We start from the raw sequence: 25,118 nt of genomic DNA, 5'->3' as shown, positions 1-25,118 counted from the left end.
ACTCTGATGTGTCTTATAAAGATGGAAGCATATTGCTGCAACGCAGTCCTAGCAAGAGTGTGCACAAAAGTGTAGCTTAAATAAAGGAATCATTATCTCTGACATGTGATAAAAATGCCCCATCACTGTCCTTAATCAAATGAGGATCTCTAAAATGACACTGAAATACGTCATGTTCAAAGATCTTTAACAACCCTATGATCTTGTGAATCTTGGAGTAGCATGATGGAAGGTTCTGGTCCGAGAGTGGTCCACACAGAGGCTAGAGCTGCATGCATGTTATGCAACATTGGGTGCTGCCATATCTACACTGGGTTCCTGTGAATGGATAATAGAAATAGCAAGTCAAGCATCTTGGCATCACCCCACAGTTAGCTGTAGCTAGAATGGATTACTTAGTGTCCATGGCTGAGTCAGGAGCAGAGCGAAGTATGTATTGACACTGGCAGGGCAAACCTAGAGCCAGTGGAGAGCCCAGTTAGGAAATCACTCCACATGGCTGCCAGTGTTCTTCTGCTTTCCTCAAATCATGAGTGATAAAGGGGCTTCATGTTTTTAACAGGAACTCTGCAAAGGGAAGCAAACTGCAGCTATAGATGTAATTCCACAGTGAGCTGTGATACATCAATGGGTCATAAAACACTGAAAGGGACTCAGCCCAAGGGGTGGCTTTCTGACTTACATTTAGAGAATAAAAATGTTAATAGTGGCCGGGCGCCGTGGCTCATGCCTGTAATCCCAGCACTTTGGGAGGCCGAGGCGGGTGGCTCATGATGTCAGGAGTTCGAGACCAGCCCCTGACCAGCGTGGCGAAACCCCGTCTCTACCACAAATACAAAAATTAGCCAGGCATGGTGGTGCGCACCTGTAATCTCAGCTGCTCAGGAGGCTGAGGCAGGAGAATTGCTTGAACCCAGGAGGCGGAGGTTGCAGTGAGCCGAGATCGCGCCATGGCACTCCAGCCTGGGCAACAGAGGGAGACTCCATCTCCAAAAAAAAAAAAAAAAAATGTTAATAGCTACCATCTGTTGTTCACTACAGAAAGGATATTCTGTTAAGTGCTTTGCCTACTTATTTATATTATTTAACCTTAAACAACCTTATGAGATTTAAAAAATATCAGGTATTTATTATTAACCCAATTTTACAGATGAAAAAACCGACAATCAGAGAGGTTAACTAACTTTTCCCATGTCACCCAGCTACCAAGTGGTGCAGCCAGGATTGAAACCTGATTATATCTAACTCAGAAGCTGTTACTCAAATTGCACCAGGCAATTTGTTCGCAGCAAGGGACTGACATCGTAGAGGCCTACAAGTCTGTTTTCTTTGTTTGTTTTATATCTGAGTCATTTTATCCTCCTCCCATTCTTCTTTCCTCTTAAGTTTCTATTTTGGGGTTTTAGAGCCCCCCCAAAGAGCCTGAAATCAGCCTTCCTTCCCTTCCTGTTGTTATCGTACAAACTGTAACAGCCATTTTTGGTTGGCCTCATTTGATGCTTAATGACAAAGAAGTTGTCCTCAAAAATTTATTCTTATCTATTGCCCTACTTCCCCTATTCACTTAATCTTTGACTACATCACATATAGATTCAGAGATGAGCTAGGTTGGAAGGGATCTTTGCTAATGTCTGAGACCTACTTCTTCATTTTATAGAGGAAGAACATGAGTCCCTTTAGGGGAAAGCAAATTGAGCTCATGTGACACATTGGTGCCAGAGCTGGGACTTGATCTCAGGCCTCTTAACTCCTCCTTTAGGGCCCTTTCCACTCTACCTGGCTGCGTGTGTATTTGCGGTATTTAAATGGTGCCCACAGGGAGAAAAAGAGATTACTAATCTCCATCTACACAAACTGTCTGTACCAGGGAGCTGGGCAGAGCATGGCCAAAAGAGACAGGCATCATCTCTCCCTTTACCCTGCTGTACTCAACGAGCGAGATTGCTATCTTCTGAGTGGCAGCGTCCCCGCCTTGTTGGAAATGTTGAAACACTTGTGACTGACCTCAGTGACACAGAAGTTTCTGGGTAGGGGCTGGACTCGGGTCGGGGAGATGTTTCCGTTAGGACATCGCTGAAACACAGACTAGGATCAGACTGAGCTCGTAGCCCTGGGGTAAGTACTGTCTGTGGAGACAGGATTTTAAATTAGTTTGCAATGTGCATTTGTTTGCGAACATGTGCGTGTCGAAGTTTTAGAGAGGATTCTCTGTTTATGGGCTGAGATTCCAGGGTGTGGAATTCAGCCTGCAACCAGCTTACAGCGAGCCTAAGATTACACTTTATGGACATGAATTTCTTGTGCCTGAGGCATCTGTCTGCACTAGCAGCAGCAGCCGTCGGGGATCTGGCCAGAAGGTACATGGACTTTGGGTCCAGCAAAAACCAGTTCCAAATCCTCACTCTGCTCACCTTTTGTGAGCCTCAGTTTCCAGCTTCCTCATCTGTAAAATGGGCATAAAACACCCACCTTACAGGGTTGCTACGTGGATTCAGACAATGTACATTTAGTGCTAGTACAGTGCTCCACCAATAGCAGCTGTGAAGTTTCCTTTTTAAGTCAAATGGGAACCAGATCTCAGAGACTATCTCCCCCATAAACATCCCATAGGAGTGTTTTCCCTGAGAAAACATTCTGAGCAGCAAAGGACTAGTATGTGTGGACGGAGGAGAGCCAGCCTGGGAGTTTTAAAATTTTATGAATGGAGGTCAGAGAATGTGCACCATCAAAGAAAAAGGCCATGTGAGCATCTGGACAAGGAAAAGCTAATAACAGCACAAAACAGAAACAGTTGACCCTTATATAGAGCTTACTATCTGCCAGGGACTGTTAAAAGAGTTTTACGCAGATTGGCCCATTTACTCCTCACAACCCTAAGGACGTGAGTGCTATTAAGAGCCTTAGTTTCCATTTGAAGAAACCAAGGCACCAAGGTGTTAAGGGACTTCACTGAATCAGTGAAAGAAAACTCTTCTGGAAAATTTCATTACAGAAGAGTTAGATCAGGCCTTTCTCCATCTCTCCAACCTGGGAGGGGCTCAGACAATGCGGTGCTGGGAAGCATGTATCAGGTACCCAAGGATGGGCTAATCCTTCTTCTTTTTCTGTGTGTTGACCTATTTTGTGAGCATTGGCAATTCTACCCAATTCAATGCCTTGAGTAGGATCTGTCACATAATTGGTGGAACCCAATGCAAAATGAAAATCTGGAGTCCCTTACTCAAAAATTATTATGAATTTAAAGATGACAGGCACAAAGCATTAGGCCAATCATGGGGTCCTTGTGAGCACAGGGCCCTACTCGTCTGCATGGGTTGCAAGCCCATGAAGCCAGCACTGGCCCTGAATTCTGACAAGGAGGCAGGAATGCTACTGGAAGTCTCTGTGGTCTCATGTAGCCCTCCTAATAATTCTGAGCTCCCCACCCTCCCTGGGTTGGAGAGATGGAGAAACACCTGGTCTAACTCTTCTGCGCTAAAGTTCTCCAGAAGAGTTTTCTTTCACCGATTCAGTCAAGTCCCTTAACACCTTGCTGCCTCAGTTTCTTCAACTGGAAAATAAGTCAAATAAAGAGACATTTGACTGCCCAATTGACAGAGGAGAAAAGTGAGACTCTGAGACATTAAGTGGCTCCCCCAAGGTTAAACAACATTTATTATATGCAAATTGACTTAATGGCAATGTGTACAGAGTGTTACACATTGAAATGCTTTTTCCACCCCTATCCCCTCCGTGTCTTTAAGTACTGTGCTATGAATTGTGGAGTGTAATATATGCAGTCTCAGCCAACAAGGTGCATAATCTGTAGAAGGTGCCTAGTTTTCCTAAAATTTAGTAGGCCAATCGATGAAACAGAATAATTTGACCCCTTCCAGTTCATCTGGAGTTTTGTGGGAACTAGCAAAATGAATCCGTGAATACTGCTTGAGTAGCTTGCAACCTTTTGTGTTCTTGCTGATTTAGTCTTGGAACGAAGTTGCATCCACATTGCATTCATCTCTAATAGTTTCCTGCAAAACTGCTTTCCCCAAAATTACTAATTAGAAACTGGATGACTTGCTTCCCTGCTAGAAATTGGCAGTGCTTGCACCTAGAAGTAAGTGTGACTGGAGATGTGGCTTATCTACTTGAGGCTCAAAGTTGCTCTTTCTCGTTAATTTGAATCTCACTTTTTAGTCCATTTTAGAAAAATTATAAAATAACAAAATGTCGCAACTAAATTGATTTAGCCCACCCCTCTCATTTTATAGACAGGGGAACTGAGGCTCAGGGAGAGGAAATAATGTGCCCAAGGAATGTATAAAGTTGTTGAGCTGGAATGTTCATCTAAGCTCTCATGCCATATTCCAGATGAGCCCTAGCCTCATAACCACCTGGGGTGAGGCCCCTGACATGGTGATCAGAGCCAAAGAGAATTCAGGCAAGATTTCTCTGATATGAGAATGAAGGTGATCCTGTAACCCTCTGTTGGCCTTTTCCCCATGATATTTGGCAGACTCCATCCCTCCCTTCCCTCAGCCTGGCATTTTGACCTTCTCTATTCCCTGGTGAGTGACTCATTGACAGTCATAGGAACAGGCATTGTTTAGGACCAGGGATGTCGCAGGACCTCGTGGTTTTGTATATTGTGTTGCTCCCACCTGAAAATCATGAGTGGGCCCAGTGTTCTTACAAGGCCTTATGGAAATGGGTGTGTTTATAAATTTAAGACAATTTTGAGTTGAATGTTCTGGTCCAAGGATCATCCCCTGGTACCCATATATGCCAGGCTCTCTACCGAGCATTTTCTTTTTTTTTTTTTCTTTTTGTGGAGAATGGGGTCTCACTGTGTTGCCCAGGTTTGTCTCAAGCTTCTGAGCTCAAGCCAACCTCCCACCCCTGCCTTTCTAATTGTGATTATGCGTGTGAGCCACCACGCCTGGCCAGCATTTTCAATACTGAATGCAATGTGGTGAAGGCTCTGGCCTCAAACCACCTGTGTCTGAATTCTGTCCCCTTCACGGGGGATTAGAAGCTGGTTTTCTCATATGTAAAATTGAGAGAACAATAGTATCTACCTCATAAGGTCGTTATTCTGAGGATTAAATAATTGATGCAAAATGTTTTTTATGATACCGGCATATACATGGTAAACACAAGACATGTTTGAGTTAAAAACATGAAACAGGCCAGGCACGGTGGCTTACATCTGTAATCCCAGCACTTTGGGAGGCTGAGACAGGAGGATTGCTTGAGCCCAGGAGTTTGAGACCAGCCTGGGCAACATGGCAAGATCCTGTCACTACGAAATTAAAAACTTAGCCAGGCATGGTGGTATGCACCTGTGGTCCCAACTACTCAGGAGGCTGAGGTGGGAGGATTGCTTGAACCCAGGAGGTTGAGGCCACAGTGACCCGTGCTTGCACCACTGGACACTCCAACCTGGGCAACAGAGCAAGACCTTGTCTCAAAAAAAAAAAAAAACCCCTAAAACAGGTGCCATCCCCATTTACAGATATAACCCCGAAGTTGGAAAAATAAAGCAACTCACAGCTAGGAAGGCCAGAACTGAGGTCCTAAACACAATCTATTTGGCCACTAAGTCTCTGCACCTGACCAGCTGCCTATACTCACTTGTGTGGTCGCTTTGCATTATACTCAGCTGTTTCCACATTATGCTATTTACGTGTGGTCAAATAGAAATCCAACTTTGTTAGAAGACAATCAATTCCACTAAAGCTGCCCCAAAGCCAGGGTTGGCAAGACACCTTTAGCTAGATTGCTTTTCTCCCCTCCTTCCATCCATCCATTGCCTGTCCTTCAAATAATTTCCTCTCAGTGACTCTTCCCTGAACATTCTACCGCTTGGGGATCTCTTTTTCCTCTGAACTATAATGCATTATTGATACCACTCCTTCTGACAATTCATTATTCTTCACCTGTGTCATCTCTTCCACTTTTTGACTTTTCACATATTAATGTCTCGATTTTCCAAGTACAAATGAGCTCTTGAAAGTGCAAATGGCCTTTTCTTCTTCGCGCCATCAAGAGTATTTCACACAGGACCATGTGCATGGACCACTTGATAAATATTTGATTGATTGAAATTCAGACATTCAGGTGATCATCTCAATGTTCTATTAACTCCTGGGCTCAAGTGATCCTCCCACCTCAGCCTCCCAAAGTGCTGGGATTACAGGTATGAGCCATCATGCCCGGCTTTATGTTCACGTTTTACAAAATTGTGATTATATCTTATGTAACTAAATACAACTGCATTGTACATTTTCATAGAACAGATTTCTTTCTCCAGATGAATTCTTCCTAAATGTAATTTTAAATGACCCCGTGGTCTTCCATTCAAAGCCTCAATCCTCATTTCTCCAGTTTTTGTTTTTTTCTTTAGATTGCTTCCCATTTTTCACTTTTATAATGACACTGTACAAGCTCTTTTGCATAACAGCTTTAGTCTGTTCTGGATTGTTTGCAAATTGTCTGCTCTACACTCTTTACCCATTTGTTATTTGGGGGTCCTAGTGTTTTTCTTAACAATTTATAAAAACCAAAGATGCAAAATCTTTAAAATTGTGGTTTGCCTTACTTGTTTCAGGTTTTTTTTTTTTTTCTGTTTGCCTTTAAATTTTGTTAACATGTGAAGTTCTAATAGTTTAGAGCCAAATCTATTTTTCATGTATTTCTTTGTGATTTCTTCCATTGCATATAAACTGAGAAAGTTTTCTCTCATCTGGGGATTTAATAAAGATTTTAAATATAGTAATATTCAATCCTAATTTCTTCTAATTTTAATGGCTTGATTTTAAAATATTTACCTCCTTAATCCGTTTGGAATTCATTTTGCTATCTAGGGTTTTGATCTAAGTTATTTTCTTTTTCCTTACAGGTAGCTAAACCATTGTCTTGGGGCCAATATTTGTTAAATAATGATTTCCTTTCCTCCACTTGCTTTGTGGACTACTCTTATAACATTTACTCTACACAGTAGCACATTTTTTCAAATCTACACTTCTCTTAAAAAGTGGTAGTCAGAAATCTACCTTACAACAATTTCTTTTCTTTTTTTTTTTTTTTTTTTTTGAGACGGAGTCTTGCTCTATCCCCTAGTCTGGAGTGCTGTGACACAAACTTGGCTCACTGCAATCTCCGTCTCCTAGGTTCAAGCGATGCTCCTGCCTCGGCCTCCAGAGTTGCTGGGATTACAGATGCCCACCACCTCACCCAGCTAATTTTTGTATTGTTTTAGTAGAGATGGGTCTCACCATATTGGTCAGGCTGGTCTCGAACTCTTGACCTCAGGTGATCCACCCTCCTCGGCCTCCCAAAGTTCTGAGATTACAGGTGTGAGCCACTGCACCCAGCCCACAATTCTTTTTCAAACGTTTCCGCTCTTTTTGGTTGTTCTTATGTTTTCCCAGATACATTTTAGAGTAAACTCAAGTTATAAAAAACTCACCATAATTTTTATTAGAATTGTATTGTCTATAAATTAACTTTAAAACTGATTTTTAAATGTTACAGCTTCTCAATCTGAAATAGCGTCTTTTTATGAGTTTAAGTCTTTTATGTCTCTCAATAAATTTTTATTTTCTTCAAAATAATTTTCTTATAATTAATATTATTTTTAGGTATTTCTATTGTTGTAGTTGCTAAATCTCAGGGTATTTTTCCCCGTTCTATTTTATGTCTGTTGCTAGTATAACAGTAAGAATAGCTGGTAATGTTAGAATATTTATTATATCTACAGGACTTTACTGAGCAATCTCATTAATTCCTCTAGTTTTGCAATGAATTCCTTTGGGATTTCTAGGTATAAAATCATATATTTTGCAAACAAGAATGAATTTGATTTCTCCTTGCCCAAAACTATACTTTCATTTTGTTAATGTAGCAGCTGACAGCTCAGGCTCCAGCACCTGCCTGCCTGAGCACAAAGGCTGATGAACTGTTTTTGTCATCTTGAGCATATTAGGTAGCCTTTCTGTGTCTTAAAAAATGTTAATTAAAAAATAATAATAGTATCTACCTCCTGGGGTGGTTGTGGGAATTGGATGAGTTAATGTATATAAAAGTGTCTGCCACATAAAACGTGCTCAATAAATATTCAATACCCTTATTATTATTAGAGATTGGAGGAACTTTCCATTTCCAGAAACTAGAACTTCTAGTACTCGTTTCAGATAAGGGTTGCAGCATACACCCTTGCTCTCAAATAGTTGCTAAAATAATTTACCATTTCGTCAGATACTGATTATTGGTGCAGTAATCAATACTGCACCAACTTATTATTCTTTATTATAGTAAGAAACAATCCTCATACTTTTATTAACTTCGAAAATCAATAATAAGTATTCAGTTTATCCAGCACATTTTGGCACTTTACCAAGATCATAATTTTAAAAATTTGATCTATCAATGTTGTATTTGTATTATATAAAAGACAGCTTCCTGACATGATTAGGATTTAGGATTTTGAGTCAGTTGGTTTAGGAAACATGAGTCTTCCAGCTGGCAAAGCGGCAAATTTTTTAATCTTCTTAAGCCTTAGTTTCCTCATCTATGAACTAGTGGTAATGTCTGTTTTTGTAGAGTGAGAGGATTAAAGCACACGGAAAACACTCAGTGTTAGTTTCCATCTTTGTTATAATCAATTTTCTCAACGTTCTGGGCTAACTTCTTGATATTACCATATATACCTCTGTATTCATAAATGAGATGGACCCCAAAGTTTCTGTCTTCCTGTGCCCTGTATTGGCTTGTGGAATAATAATTATGTGTTCCTTAAAAGTTTGAAACTCCTCATTTGTCAAACCATCTAGACAGGTTTTGAGGAAATAAGTCTGATAATGCTTCTAATTTCTTTCTCTTTCTTTCTTTCTTTCTTTCTTTCTTTCTTTCTTTCTTTCTTTCTTTTCTTTCTTTCTTTCTTTCTTTTTCTTTCTTCCTTCTTCCTTTTCTCTTTCTTTTTCTTTCTCTTTGCTGCTTTCTTTCTTTTCTTTTTTGATAGAGGTGGGGTCTTGCCTTGTGCCAAAATCTCAACACGGCTCAAGCTATTGTACCTCAGTCTCCCAAAGTGCTGGGATTACAAGTGTGAGCCACTGGGGCCAGTCAATGCTTTTAATTTCTAAATAATAATAGCTTGCATTCATTGGATGCTTATTACTATGTGCCAAAAGTTCTAATAACTATTTCACATAGCTCATCTAATTTCATCCTCAGAAGTAGTTGTCATTTATATTTGTCTTATCTAGTCCCACAATTAGTTATTGTTCCCATCTTATATATTAAAAGACTGAGGCTTTGAGAGGTTAAATAACGAGGCCAAGCTCATGCAGAGAATGAGCTGGGATTTGAACCCAAGCAGTTTGACTCCAGGTTCTTTGCCTTTAATGCCTAGATACCATGCTGCTTCCTAAACTTATTTTTTGTTATTTTGGTTTGGTTTTGGTCTAAGTTTTCCATGCCATATGGAATCAATTTTGTTAATATATATTTTTCTAGGAAACTATCCATTTTACTGAGATTTCATCAAAAAAATTTTGTAGTCTAACAATTTTTTAAAAATCTCTTCTTTTTTTGGTACCTCATTTTTGTTGAAAAATTTTAATCCCTTCTGTTTCTGAGATTAATAGTCCCTATACTATTAATTTGGTTTATTTGTGTTTCCTCCTTTTCTTCATTATTGGAAACTGCATATTAAACTGGGGGAGAAAGTCTAGCAATATGGAGGAGGCTGGATATTACAAAATGGAAATAAAGATTTTTTTCTTTTTAAAATTTCCATTTCCATCAGCTTTGCTTTCTTTTCACCTTACTTCACTCCAACCTTTAAAGAGCAGGATGCTCAGGGCTGAAAAGAGCCTTAGGAGTACTTTGCCAAGCTCCCTAATTCACCAGGGCCTAGAGGGGACGTCTCCCTGTCCAAAGTCACACTGTTAGCAAGTGACAGACCCAGGAGAAGGCAGGCCCTAGCTCCCTTCTTTCCCCTTCTTTTGTTCTCCCTTCTTTTTGTTCTCTTTCCCTTATACCTTAGCTAATGTTAAAAACAACAAATTAATGGAGACTGCAAAGAAAGTTTACAGCTACTTCATTTGAAAAGATGGATAAAGTCAGCTGACAATGTTGATTATAATTACTTTGATCCATATGATTTTTCTTTTCTTTTCTTTCTTTTTTCTTTTTTTTTTTTCAGACAGAGTCTCACTCTGTAGCTCAGGCTGGAATGCAGTGATGTGATCTTGGCTCACTGCAACCTCTGCCTCCCAGGTTCAAGCAATTCTCTGCCTCAGCCTCTCGAGTAGCTGGGATTACAGGCACCTGCCACCTTGCCTGGCTAATTTTTGTATTTTTAGTAGAGATGGGGTTTCACCATCTTAGCCAGGCTGGTCTTGAACACTTGACCTCGTGATCCCCCCGCTTCGGCCTCCCAGAGTGCTGGGATTACAGGTGTGTGCCACTGCGCCTGGCCTAATCCATATGATTTTTCATAGAAATCATCTTCTATTGTGATCTTGTTTTAAATCATTCTTTCTAGAATAAACCTATCCAAAGAAAGCATGGTGTCTGACAGGAAAGTGGGTGTCTTTTTATTCCCCCCAATGTTACGCTGCACCTGTTGGAAAGGCCATGAGAAAGCTCCTGTATCAGTGGAGGAGGGAAACTTAATAAAATGGAATCCAGCCTTAATACAAGTCTGAAGCAAACAGAATAAATGCTGTTAGCACTGGGACGAAGTGGGGTTTTTTTAGTGGTGGGAGGAGGGACAGGGTTTTACTCTGTCACCCAGGCTCTTCTCAAACTCCTGGTCTCAAGTGATCCTTCCATCTCACTCTCCCAAAGTGCTGGGATTACAAGCATGAGCCACCATGCCCAGCCTGAAGTTTGGTTTTGAGGTGCCTGGCAGGGCACTACATTAGTGTGAGATCTGGGTGCCAAAATTCAGCACAGCGTAAGAGGACAGGACCGTCCCTACCTCGAGGATGGAACCAGGCATGCCAAACCCTCTCATAGTCCATGTGCTTTTTCACAACATAATTACCTTAAATTGCCCATTTCCTGGTTATTTGGGGCGTGTGTGCGCACACCCGCGCATGTGCCCAAATGGGCAGATGTCTCTGCTGACTGTCTGATCAGCAGTCTATAATTAGACCCCAAGGAACAACCTGCTCATTGTGGTTAGAGCCATTAGCCACTTAAATAATGACATCTGTCATAATTTTCATACCTCATCCTGTCCTGGATCTTATCTCCAAACTGTACTCAAAACTAATGCCTAAATTTTCTAAAGTAGACCAATCCAATTTTTAATAATTCTAGTCACCATTGTGGTGGAGGATTTTAGGGTTGAATAATACCTAATTACTGAGTGCCTCCTGTCATGCACGTCCGTGTGAAGAGACCACCAGACAGGCTTTGTGTGAGCAACACGGCTGTTTATTTCACCTGGGGGCTGGCGGGCTGAGTCCGAAAAGAGAGTCAGCAAAGGGTGGTGGGATTATCATTAGTTCTTATAGGTTTGGCATAGGCGTGCAAAATACATTCTTAAGGGCGGAGGAGAATATTACAAAGTACCTTCTTAAGGGCGGGGGAGACTATATCGTATCAGTTAGGGTGGGGCAGGAACAAATCACAATGGTGGAATGTCATCAGTTAAGGCTATTTTCACTTCTTTTGTGTATCTTCAGTTGCTTCAGGCCATCTAGATGTATACGTGCATGTCACAGGGGATATGATGGCTTAGCTTGGGCTCAGAGGCCTGACATTCCTGTCTTCTTATATTAATAAGAAAAATAAAACAAAATAGTGATGCAGTGTTGGGGCAGTGAAAATTTGTGAGGGTGGTATGGAGAGATAATAGGCGATGTTTCTCAGGGCTGCTTTGAGCAGGATTAGGGGCGGCATGAGAACCTAGAGTGGGAAAGATTAAACTGAAGGAAGATTTTGTGGTAAGGGGTGATATTGTGGGGTTGTTAGAAGGAGTATTTGTCATATAGAATGATTGGAGATGGCCTGGATAAAAGTTTGGATGAATTGAGAAACTAAACGGAACACACAAGGTCCAAATAAGAGAAGGAGAAAAACAGGTATAAAGGACTAAGAATTGGGAGGATCCAGGACATCCAATTAGAGAGTGCCCAAGGGGGTTCAGCGTAATTACTTGCTTGGTTGGCGAGTTTTGGGGCTCTATCCTTGACAGAGTCCTCCTTTTTAAGTTGGTGACTGAGCTTGGTGAGGTGTGTTTTTAAAAGACCATTAGTCCGCTCTACCTTTCCTGAAGATTGAGGATGGTAAGGGGTATGAAGGTTCCACTGAATACCAAGAGCCTAAGAAACTGCTTGGGTGATTTGACTAGTAAAGGCCGATCCATTGTTGGACTGTATAGAGGTGGGAAGGCCAAACCCAGGAATTATATCTGACAGAAGGGAAGAAATGACCATGGTGGCCTTCTCAGATCCTGCGGGAAAAGCCTCTACCCAGCCAGTGAAAGTGTCTACCCAGACCAAGAGGTGTTTTAGTTTCCTGGCTCGGGGCATGTGAGTAAAGTCAATTTGCCAGTCCTGGGTGGGGGCAAATCCCCGAGCTTGATACGTAGGGAAGGGAGGTCACAGGGCCTGAACAATCCCTGAGGAGTAGTAGAATAGCAAATGGAACACTGAGAAGTGATTTCCTTGAGGATAGATTTCCATGATGGAAAAGAAATGAGAGGTTCTAAGAGGTGGGCTAGTGGCTTATAACCTACATGGAAGAGGTTATGAAATGATGACAGAATAGAATGGGCCTGTGAGGCTGGAAGGAGATATTTTCCTTGGTCCAAGAACCATTTGCCTTGTGTGGGAAGAGATTGATAGGTGGAAGTTTCAGTGGGAGAGCAGGTGGGAGTGACCGATGAGAAGGAGAAAAACTGGCCATAAGGGAAAAAAGTTGGAAGCTAGCTGCTTCTTTAGCTACCTTATCAGCATAAGCATTGCCCTGAGCAATGGGATCTGATGCCTTTTGATGGCCCTTGCAGTGAATGACTCCAGCTTCCTTTGGAAGTAAAGCAGACTTGAGAAGAGTTTTTATTAAAGAGGCATTAATGATGGAGGATCCTTGCATAGTGAGGAAACCTCTTTCAGCCCATATAACAGCATGGTGGTGTAGGATATGGAAGGCATATTTAGAGTCAGTATAAATATTAACACGTAGTCCCTTTGCAAGAGTGAGGGCCCAAGTTAAGGCAATGAGTTTGGCTTGCTGAGAGGTACTGGAGGGGGGCAGAAAGTATATGCATCAGGTGTGAGGAAGAAAATGATTTTGGAAGTTATGAGAACTGTAGAGAGTGAGTTGAGCATAGTTTGTGATTTTTGAGGGCCTCTAAAACTATTAAAGCAGTGGCAGCTGCCACATGCAGACATGAGGGCTAGGCTAAAACAGTAAGGTCAAGATGTTTGGACAGAAAGGCTACAGGGCGCGGTCCTGGCTCTTGTGTAAGAACTCTGACCGCACAGCCCTGCACTTTGGCTGTGTGTAATGAAACGGGTTGGGATGAGTTAAGGAGAGCTACTGTGGGAGCAGCTTCTAGGGCTGCTTTTAAGTAATGGAAAGTTGCAGCAAAAGGATTTAGGATCTATGGGATCAGCTAGGTTTGCTTTTGTGACTTTATATAATGGTTTAGTCAGGATGATAAAACCAGGTATCCAAAGGCAGAAGTACCTAACCATGCCTAGGAAGGAAAGAAGTTGTTGTTTTGTGGAAGAGATTGGGGTTTGGGAGATTAACCGGACACAATCAGCAGGGAGAGCACATGTGTTTTCATGAAGAATTATGCCGTGATAGGTAAGAAATGAGGAAGAAATGTGGGCTTGACTGAAGTAATGGGGGCTGTCTGTGAAGCCTTGTAGCAGTATAGCCCAGGTAAGTTGCTGATCCTGATGGGTGTCAGGGTCAGTCCAAGTAAAAGCAGAGAGAGGCTAGGATGAAAGGTGCAAAGGAATAGAAAAGAAAGCATGTTTGAGATCCAGAACAGAATAATGGGTTATGGAGTGGTTGTGGAGGGAGGTACTGAGGATAGGAGAGTATATGGGTTTGGCACCACGGAGTGCTTAGGCAAGACAATTTGGTTGATAAGGTGCAGATCCTGAACTAACCTGTAAGGCTTGTCTGGTTTTTGGACAGGTAAAATGGGGGAATTGTAAGGAGAGTTTATAGGCTTTAAAAGGCCATCCTGTAACAGGCGAGTGATAACAGGTTTTAATCCTTTTAAAGCGTGCTGTGGGATGGGATATTGGCATTGAATGGGGTAAGGATGATTAGGTTTTAATGTTATAATAATGGGTGTGTGATCAGTTGCCAGGGAGGAAGTAGAGGTATCCCATACTTGTGGCTTAAGGTTGGGGGATATGAGAGGAAGATGCGAACGAGGCTTTAGGTTGGGAAGAAGGGTGGCAATGAGATGTGGCTGTAGTCCAGGAATAGTCAGGAAAGCAGATAATGTGGTTAAAATGTCTCAGCCTAATAAGAGAACTGGGCAGGTGGGGATAACTAAAAAGGAGTGCATAAAAGAATGTTGTCCAAGTTGGCACCAGAGTGGGAGAGTTTTAAGGGGTTTTGAAGCTTGGCCGTCAATAGCCACAGCAATTACAGGGGCAAGGGAAACAGGCCCTTGAAAAGAAGGTAATGTGGAGTGGGTAGCCCCTGTATTGATTAAACAGGGGATGGACTTACACTCCACTGTAAGAGTTACCCGAAGCTCCACGTCCGTGATGGTCCAGGGGGCTTCCGAGGTGATCAGGCAGCATCAGTCTTCAGCCACTAAGCTGAGGAGATCTGGGAAGAAATCGGCCAAGGAACATTCGGTTTGGGCTCCAGGAGCTTTAGGAGCGGCGGCGATGAGAGTCAGACAGTCCGACCTCCAGTGGGGGCCTGCACAGACAGGGCATGGCTTAGGAGGAATCCCGGGCTGCAGGCATTCTGAGGCCCAGTGACCAGGCTTTTGGCATTTGAAGCAAGGTCCACTAGGAAGTTTTGAAGGAGCTGTGGCTTGGATGTTCTGAAGTTTTTGTATGCTGGAGACGTGGTTGTGGGTTGTCTTACAGCAGAGGCAAGTAGCTGTAACTCAGAGATGCGTTGTCGCTTGGCTGCCTCTTCTCTATTGTTGCACACCTTGAAGGCAAGGTTAATTAAGTCCTATTGTGGGGTTTGAGGGCTGGAATCTAATTTTTGGAGCTTTTTCTAATGTCAGGAGGGGATTGGTTAATAAAATGCATATTGAGAATAAGACGGCCTTCTGGCCCCTCTGGGTCTAGGGCGGTAAAGCGTCTAAGGGTTGTTGCCAAACGGGCCATGAACTGGGCTGGGTTTTTATATTTGATGAAAAAGAGCCAAAATGCTAACTGCTTTGGGAGAGGTCAGATGAAGAAAAAGGAGCATTAACCTTGACTATGCCTTCAGCTCCAGCCACCTCTTTAGGAGGAAATTGTTGGGCACGTGGGGGAGGGCTAGTCAGGGAACAAAACTGTAAGCACGACTGGGTAGGAGGAGAGGAGGTGGTAAAAGGATTATAGGGTGGGGGAGCAGAGGCTGAGGAAGAATTGGGACCTGGCTCGGCCTGGCAAGGAGCAGCCTGGGGAGGAGGGTAGAGGTCAGATGAGTCCACAGAAAAGGAAGATTCAAAGGACTCAGAGCTTGGGGTGGAGACTGAAGAAACAGACAGGAGAGAAAGAAGAAAGATTTGGGACGAGTTGCATTGGGAGAAGGGAGGGACCAATGTGTAAAAGAATGCCTAGACGTCAGTCACCTCAGACCATTTGCCCATTTTTCGACAAAAATTATCTAGGTCTTGTAGGATAGACAAACTGAAAGTTCCATTCTGTGGCCACTTGGAACTACTGTCGAGTTTGTACTGGGGCCAAGCGGTATTGCAGAAGAAAATAAGGCATTTAGGTTTTAGGTCAGGTGTGAGTTGAAGAGGTTTTAAGTTTTTGAGAACACGGGCTAAGGGAGAAGAAGGGGGAATGGAGGGTGGAAGGTTGCCCATAGTGAAGGAGGCAAGCCCAGAGAAAAGAGAGGGTAGAGATACAGAGAAGGGGGTGGAAGGTGAGCAGCCCTGGGCTGCAATGTGGGTGAGCAGCCAAAGCAGGCATCCCTGCAATTGACTTGCCACCAAGGACGTGTGGGTGAATGACCAAGGCAGGTGTCCCCGTGGTGAACAGACACCAATGAAATGTGGGTGAATAATCAGGCAGTCATCCCTGCAGTGATTAAACACCAAGGGAAGACTATTTTCCCGAGTCCATGACCGGCACCAGAGTTTTGGGTCCACAGATAAAATGTGTCTCCTTTGTCTCTACTAGAGAGGAAAAAGAACTGGAATTGGAAGGACAGGGAGAATGAAGGGTAGTGAGAGAAGAAGATTGAAGGGTAGCGAGAGAGGAAGATTGAAGGGTAGGGAGAGAGCTGGAGAAGAGTGAAAAGACCGCTTACCCGATTTGAAATTGGTGAGATGTTCCTTGGGCTGGTTGATCTGAGGACCCGAGGTCATAGGTGGATCTCCTCATGGAGTGAGGGCAAGGACAGGGGACTGGTCTCCTGAAGGAGTCCTCCTGTCCCAGGTCTTAGGCACCAAATGTCGTGTGCGTCCCTGTGAAGAGACCACCAAACAGGCTTTGTGTGAGCAACAAGGCTGTTTATTTCACCTAGGTGCTGGCGGGCTGAGTCCGAAAAGAGAGTCAGCAAAGGGTGGTGGGATTATCATTAGTTCTTATAGGTTTGGCATAGGCGTACAAAATACTTTCTTAAGTTGGGGGGAGACTATTACAAAGTACCTTCTTAAGGGCAGGGGGAGAATATATCATATCAGTTAGGTGGGACAGGAACAAATCACAATGGTGGAATGTCATCAGTTAAGGCTATTTTCACTTCTTTTGTGGATCTTCAGTTGCTTCAGGCCATCTGGATGTACACGTGCATGTCACAGGGGATATGATGGCTTAGCTTGGGCTCCGAGGCTGACACCTCCTATGTTCCTGGAATTGTGTAAAGGTCTTTACAAACAGCATGAATCACTGAGCTCATGCAAGAACTCTGTGAAGAAGGATGCTATTATTCTTCTCATTTTATAAATACAGAAATTATGAAACCGAGACCCTGAGTTCAGTAATTCACATCTAGAAGGGAACAGAACTGAAATTAGTATTTAAGACTGTTGGACGTCCGTACTGTTTACTGTTTTCATTTGGACGAGCTGCTCTGTGTCATTTGGCTAGAAGAGGTGACAGGGTCTTACTCTGTCACCAGGCTGTTGTCAAACTCCCAGCCTCAGTGATCCTTCCACCTCGCTCTCCCAAAGTATATGCTCTGAGTATATGCTCAGAATATATTCAAATGTGGAAGAAGGTGTAGGCAATCTAGTTTTGTATAAAGGGCCAAAATAAGGTATTAATTTTAAAATAATGGAACATATATCAAATTCAGTGATTCTCAACTGGAAGCAAATCCTCCTACCTCAGGGGGGCCTTTGGAAATGTGTAGGGTCATTTGGGGTCCTTTTGGCCATTACACTGGCCTGTTACACTGGGGCACCTTCAGGAGGCTCCATGACCTGCAGTCTGCAAAACAATTTTAGACAATAAGGACTCGTCTGGCTCCAAATGTCAGACACTACCAAGAAACACTGATCAAGGGCAATGGTAGGAATTTGAAATGATACTGTAAAACTCAAAGGTGGCAAACTCAAATGCCTTTAGGGATTAGTCAGCAAGTGAAGAAATCACGTCCCATTTTAGGGACATACAAATTCAAATCACTAAAGCACTTCATCAGACAAAAATTAGGTGTCAAATGTGGCCTGTGGATAGCCAGGTTGGAGCCTTTTAATGGGGGTTTTTCTGACCAAAAAACATGTTTACGATATATTAAAAGGAAAAAACGCTAACAATCTGTATGATTCCATGTTTTAAAGACATTGTCTCTGTGTACACACATATTTGCATATATACTTGCACTTACATTCATGAAAATATTTAGACAATTTTCTGGAAGGATATGGAATAAGATTTGGGGTAATTTCAGCCTGGTGCGGTGGCTCACCCCTGTAATCCCAACACTTAGGGAGGCCGAGGCGGGCGGATCACCTGAGGTCAGGAGTTCGACCAGCCTGACCAACATGGAGAAACCCCGTCTCTACTAAAAATACAAACTTAGCAGGGCGTGGTGGTGCATGCCTGTAATCCCAGCTACTTGGGAGGCTGAGGCAGGAGAATCGCTTGAACCTGGGAGGCAGAGGTTGCAGTGAGTGGAGATCGTGTCATTGTACTCGAGCCTGGGCAACAACGTGAAATCCCGTCTCAAAAAAAAAAAAAGATTTGGGGTAATTTTTTTTTTGATACCAGATCTCACTCTGTCACCTAGACTGGAGTGCAGTGGCATGATCATGGCTCACTGCAGCCTCGACCTGGACTCGGGTGATCCTCCCACCTCAGCCTCCTGATCAGCTGAGACTGTAGGCACGTGCCAGGCACACCTAGCTGATTTTTTTGTATGTTTTGTAGAGATGGGATATTGCTATGTTACCCAGGCTGGTCTTGACCTCCTGGACTCAAAAAATCCACCTGCATCGGCCTCCTGAAGTGCTGGGGTTATAGGTATGAGCCACTGTGTCTGGGTCAATTTGGGGCGATTTTCTAAAACGCGTTGCTTATTCATATTTTTAATTCTTCGACGACAAATGTCTACTAGTTGCATAATTTTAAATAAATAAAGTAGAAGAGGAGCCTTAAAAAATAAAATCTTTGAGTATAATATTGGAAGACAGCCCGGGCAACCTACTGGCCGACCCCCTCAAGGGGAGAATCGTATCTGTGATTAAGGACAAATGAGACATTCAATATTAGACAATCAATACTAAAGCACCTGAATTCCTTTAAAAGTGGAACATTGTTGCTTTCTCAAACACACTGGCCTAGCTTCTAGCCCCCTTCCACAATTTTCATTTCCTTCATGATACAATAAAGCTCTTCTGGTAAAGCCCAGTCTTCCTTGCGCAGCTGCCCTGGCAGGGGTCTTGAGGAACCCCAGATGAGGCTTGAGAAATCAGGATCTGTACTGAAATTTATCTTAGTGGGGGCTTATCCAAAATTAGACAAGAGCAGGACATTTTCAGTACAGCTCTCCCCTTTTTTCAATCAAGCCACCAAATCCTTCAAGATCATTGTTTTTTCTGAAAAATCCCTGTCTTGCTTTATTGCAATCATGTTTGTGTTTTCTTTCCAGTGTGTTGGCTCTACACTTTTTATTTTGTGCACAAGTCCCTTTTTCTTTTTTTTTTTTTTTTGAGATAGGTCTTGCTCTGTCACCCAGGCTGGAATGCAGCAGCACCATCTCAGCTCACTGAAGTCTCAACCTCCTTGGCTCAAGCGATCCTCCCACCTCAGCCTCCTCAGTAGCTGGGACCACAGGCACATGCCACATGCCCGGCTAATTTTTATATTTTTAGTAGAGATGAGGTTTTGCCATGTTACCCGGGCTGGTCATGAACTCCTAGGCTCAAGTGATCTGCCCACCTCAGCCTCCAAAAGTGCTGGGATTACAGGGGCAAGCCATCCTACCTGGCCCAAGTCAACTTTGACTGAACTTTCTTTGTGGAGTTTGCTGATCATTGGGCAATAATGGATTTTCTATCCATTTGTCTAAGGACTCCGAGGAGGTGAGAGGCACATAATTTCCTGGAGTCTTTTCTCGTTCGCTGTCTGGGTCAGTCCCTAGGGTCCCTGCCTCCTGCCTCCCTGTGGCCCTCCTTACCAGCAACTAGTCACAGCTCTCCTACAGAAAGAGCCCAGAAGCCCTGCTGGTAACAAGGTGACCTGTGGTGCTTCTTGGCACTGGGTGCAGGGACAAATGGAGAGAGAGCTCCAGCACAAACAGAAAGGGGAGTTCTCCCATCTAGAACATTGCTGCTTTTCACTCCCCACCTACCCCTTTCACACGCTGAATCTATATCAAATAAGGAACTCATATCTGGATTCTGAATCCACCTTTATAAATCGAACTAGACAGAAATCTTTGGGAGTGAAAATGTTAAGTGCACTTTACTCATTAAATTTCCTTAGGAGAAGTGTCTAGAATGTATCATGTAGGAAAGTGGAGACTGAAGCAAGTATGATGAATAAACTGGGCATGTGTCACAATTGATCTTCAAGTAGCTGAGTTTGCCCAAGGGAAATTTGTATAAAGAGCCGTGGAGTCCTGACCAGCTCCTTACCTCTTGCAGATCTCCAGCACCCTGCCGGTGGCACTACTGAGAGACGAGGTGCCAGGGTGGTTCCCGAAAGTGCCTGAGCCCCAACTTATGAGCAAGGAGCTCATCATGCTGACAGAGTGAGTAGGCCCAAGAAGAGCAGGAGCAGGGTTCCCACCAAGCTAACTGGTGTAGCTGGCTTCCAAGCACACACACCACCCTTCCTGGCTGCCCCAGCCTTATTGTCCAGAGAGGCAAAGGGACCTACCCTGGGACACGCAGCAATGCCAGATGTCTGCCTCCAGCCAGGACAGGGATAGATTTGCAATTGTATTCACATCCCTGCAATCTCTGACTTTGCCCCTTTTTCTTTCCCTACAGGGTCATGAAGGTCTGGCATGGCTTAGTGATTGCAGTGGTGTCCCTCTTGCTGCAGGCCTGCCTCCTCATCGTCATCAACTACCTGCTCAGCAGGCAAATCGGTAACTGGCTCAGCATCCTCTTCCCTCCTAGTCACTCTCAGAGACCATTCTTGAGCCTCCAGCAGCACAAGACCCCTTTGGAGTTCCCAAATGTCACTCAAAAACCTACCAGAGGACCCACCAGCCAAATCCTTCCCCCTCCACACCTCCCACCCTACCCCATAACTGTAATTGGGTAATCCCCACTCTGACCTCACCTTTTAACCAACTATTTCTGGCTGGAAGTGACCATCCATATCCTTCCACTACCCAGACCTTCTGCCTAGACACAGCTTTTGCAATGCCTGTGAGGAAGTGCTCGTGTAACCTGGGTCTAATTAATTTTCTTCATCACTGCCAAAGGACTGAACATGAAGAAATGGCCTTGAATTACAACAGAAGGAAATATGGCTAGACTTAGAGATTAAATTCTTGAACTGATATACAATAGAAGGTAGTGAAGCTCAGTCCTGGAAAGGCATTTCAATTAGGGAAAATAAGGCAAGATGCTGCTGCTTTGGTTGTGCTAAGAGAAAGGACCAGGCAAGATGATGTTTTGAGGGTCTCTCTAGTTAAGTTGAGCTTCATTCATCCGTTTGTTCATTCATGCATTCAACAGATATTTCTTGAGGATCTAAGACACTCTCTGGGCCTAGGCTATACAACAGGGAACAAAACAAAAATTCCTACCCTCGAAATCTTTCATTCCATGTGACAACAAACAAGATAAACAAGTAAAACATGTATTTGCTAGATTATGGTAAGTGCCAGGGAGGAAAAATGGAGCAAGGGAGTAGATACAGCTTGGTGGATGGTTGGCATCCCCGAGAGGCTAACCTTTGAGTGTAAACTTGCAGGGAGTGAGGAGTGAGCTCTACCTGCAAAGGCCTGAAGGAGGAACGTGTTAGGCACACAGTAGCAAGAGCAAAGAGGCCGGGCAGCTGGAGCGGGCAGAGAGAAGCAGGAGAAAGCCAGAGGGGAGGGAGGAGTGAGCCCTCCGAGGCTGGGACTTGGCTTTTTCCAAGTGAGGTGCAGAACCATGGCAGGGTTTTGAGCACAGCAGTGCTGAGGTTTGAAGGGATCTTTCTGAAAGGTTTGCTTTATTGAGAGCAGTGTTCAGAAGGCACTGATTCAAGAGCCGATGTGCCCAACCCAGGCAGCTTCCACTTTTTTTTTTTTTTGAGATGGAGTCTCACTCTGTCCCCCAGGCTTGAGTGCAGTGGCACAATCTTGGCTCACTGCAACCTCTGCCTCCCGGGTTCAAGTGATTCTCTTGCCTCAGCCTCCCTAGTAGCTGGTATTACAGGCACATATCACCATGCCCAGCTAATTTTGTATTTTTAGTAGAGACGGGGTTTCCATGTTGACCAGGCTGGTCTTAAACTTCTGACCTCAGGTAATCTATCCACCTCAGCCTCCCAAATTGCTGGGATTACAGGCATGAGCTATTGCGCCCGGCCACCTTCCACTTTTGATCCCTCCCTTCTCCCTTCTAGTCCACCAGAGTGAACAGATACTGAAAGCGGCCAGGCTCCAGGTCCCCAGGCCCAGCCCTGACCACCATCATCCACCTGCTGCCAAAGAGATGAAGGAGACTCAGACAGAAAGAGATGTTCCAATGTCTGATCCCCTTTACAGGAGTGAGTAAGGGGTTGAGGGGAGAACTTGTCTCGGCGCTTACTTTGCTCTGTCTGGACACCCAGGACCTCCCTGCAGCAACCCCGTGGGCTCAAACCTCTAGGCTGAGGATTCTTCACACCCACATCAGGACAGCCTTGCCAGCCTACTTTTTTCAGAAAGCTGTTTTATTCTACTTCATGGGGGAGTTCCTGCTGTGTTTGTGTGGGTCTAAGTTCTTTTCTGGGTTTAATCGTGTGCAAATGATTGCAGGGGGCTTGGGAAATGTCCCTGCTCTTCTCTTTGTAAAGCTGTGGCATCTTTTCTTCGGAATGATCAGCTAATAGTGGAGTTAGAATTTCACCCGCCTCTGCCTGCCTCCACCATGGCTGCTGCTATGTCAGTGTTATTGACTGGCTCATTAGTTGGCTCCTCCACAGTCCCTAGAGGGACCCTTCTTCATGGTCTTAGATCTGCATGGGTATCTGAGTGTATAAATGCGAATCTTGCTGCTGGTTCAAATCTATATCACCCTCCTGCAAGTGAGCCAATAGGTCACGATTCACAGTGGAAATGACTGCTTTGGCAACAAGGCAACTCCCGGATGGGGGCTCACTCACCGGAGATTGCACTTCTTCCACTGGTTTATCTCTTGATAGGTTTGAATTTGCTCTGTCCTGATTTTATCTTTTCAGTTGAGACATGGCCTCAGTGCCTGCCTGTGGGGACCTGCGGGTGCTGCTTATATGCATGTTTCAGCAGAACTGGAGAGGCACTGGCCTTACCCTAACTCCTGGCCCCAAAGCTTCACCAGAGCCTGGCTAGAATCAGAGATTGTTTATCTGGCAGGGACCTCAGAGACTCTTGCTCAACCCTCTTGTCTTGAGGGGGATGAAAACCAGGGCACCAAAAGAGATGTGATCTGCCTAGATTTAGTGACAGCTTTGGACTAGAAGATGTAACTTCTGAGGCCAAGGCTGTTTGCATTGGGCCACATTGTCCCAGCATGTTCCTCCTGACTTTTCTTTCTAGAAGACAGCCCTTTCCAGGCACAGTCAACCTAGTGTATTTTTTAAAATTAGTTTTAGATGCAGTTGAATGAAGCGGCAGTGCCTGGCCTCTTGGACATGTCCGTGCCTATTTTTGGAGACTTTCTCTCCCCCAACTCTTGCCCTATTCTGTTTCTCCTTCTTCCTCTTTTGGGGTCTCTGTATCTCTCTTCCCTACCCCACTTTGTGTTGCTGGCTCTGCCTCTGTCTTTATCTGATAATAAGCCAATTCTCCCTTCCATTGTCTCTATCCTCTCTTAACACCCTCTGGCTTGCTTTGGAAGAGGAACCGTTTCTATTTCTCCCCAGATGGCAGCGACACATCCTCAGATAGCTCGGACAGCTCCTGCAGTTCGCCTCCCGCCTGCCAGGTAATGGATGTGCCCAGTGATCTCAGACCAACATATGCCATCTGGGGGTCCCTGCTGCAAAACGCTGAAAACTCAGGTTACCCCAGCTATAGAGTGGGAGCAAGAAAAGAGGGGTTCTTGAGTCATTACAGCATCTTCAGGTGAGGGGAGTCAGGCTTCTACCCATAACCCATATCAGCATGGATCACCCAAACAAAGTGGGTCTGAACAGACTATAAAAATGAAAGTGCTGATGGGAAACCCTCTCCCCATGCCCCAGTCACTGGGCTAAAGTCTGCTCTGAGTCCTGATCTCACTTGAATTGAGTCTCAGCATCTTCCTGTTGCCTCCACGTGCTCGTCTGTAATCCCATTCCCTGCAGACAGGTGGAACAAAGTCACTGGTACTCTTCCTCACTGCCCTGGACTGCTCTCAGACACAGCTACTTGGACCCAGATCTTCCCCACCAAGCCATGGGCAAACCTCTTTGAGTAAGAGTTCAGTCTGGGTCTTATTTCCTCCAAACGTGGTAGGGATCTTGACCCACATGTCTCTGCTTTTCTCCTAAGGACACCGAGGATGTGGATTACACACAAGTCATCTTTTCGGCCCCTGAAGAACTAAAAAATGACTCCGCCCTGGACTATGAGAACATAAAGGAAATCACAGATTATGTCAATGTCAATCCAGAAAGCCACAAGCCCGATTTCTGGTATTTTGTCAACCCTGCTCTGTCTGAGCCAGCGGAATACAATCAAGTGACCATGTGAATTCCAGATATTTTTAATGGGGTCCAGTTCTCTACAGATTCTTACATTTAATTTGTAGGGAAATGCCATTTCTCCCCCTTAAACAAGGCATAGGGCTCACAAATCTATGGAAACAGGCCAAAAAGAATGTGGAAAAGAAAGCTGACAAACACACAGAGGTCCTCAAGACCCTTGGACTCCTGGTCTGTACCCAATAAAGGCTGTTTATTCCTCAAAACCAAAAACAAGACTTGGGTATGAAAACAGGCCTATGCCCCAGCAAGAAAGATTCAGATCAGATGTTAGGAAGAACTTTCAGGTAAAGTATGAGAACCATGGAGTCCATTAGCAGAGACAGTGGTGAAGTCTCTCCCCAGGGAAAATTTTAAAAAGGTTTAATCAGCTGTTGTAGAGTTCTATTTGGCAATCTCATGGTTAAATGACTTCTCTTTGAGCTCTTTAATTATTGGCAATAAACAACTTCTTTAAAAGTTTTAAATAAAATAGCAACCACCACCAGTTCTTCTTTTCCTGTTGCCTAACCCTGCAGTTTTCCTCGTTTTCAGTGACGTGTTTTGTTGAGTAATCCTTCTCGGCCCTCAGAACTTTAAATAGTGCATTTACAAAGCCCAGCATCCATCAGCCTTTGAATCTGCTATTTCTTATAAGCCAAAGAGGACAAATGG

General features: G+C 44.0%; 1 protein-coding gene across 1 annotated transcript; it reads left to right on the top strand.

Moving 5' to 3' along the window:
- Positions 1-1,714: 1,714 nt before the first annotated feature.
- Positions 1,715-24,961, top strand: RHEX (regulator of hemoglobinization and erythroid cell expansion). The gene is made up of 6 exons (XM_003893208.5): positions 1,715-2,115; positions 20,240-20,346; positions 20,588-20,688; positions 22,164-22,307; positions 23,643-23,704; positions 24,253-24,961. The coding sequence occupies exons 2-6, from the start codon at positions 20,318-20,320 to the stop codon at positions 24,451-24,453; spliced, it is 537 nt and encodes a 178-aa protein (XP_003893257.1). The 5' UTR covers positions 1,715-2,115; positions 20,240-20,317; the 3' UTR covers positions 24,454-24,961.
- Positions 24,962-25,118: the final 157 nt, after the last annotated feature.

Source organism: Papio anubis, chromosome 1 (genome assembly GCF_008728515.1).
Source record: "Papio anubis isolate 15944 chromosome 1, Panubis1.0, whole genome shotgun sequence".
Classification (NCBI taxonomy): domain Eukaryota; kingdom Metazoa; phylum Chordata; class Mammalia; order Primates; family Cercopithecidae; genus Papio; species Papio anubis.
This window is presented reverse-complemented; position numbering and strand designations above follow the sequence as displayed.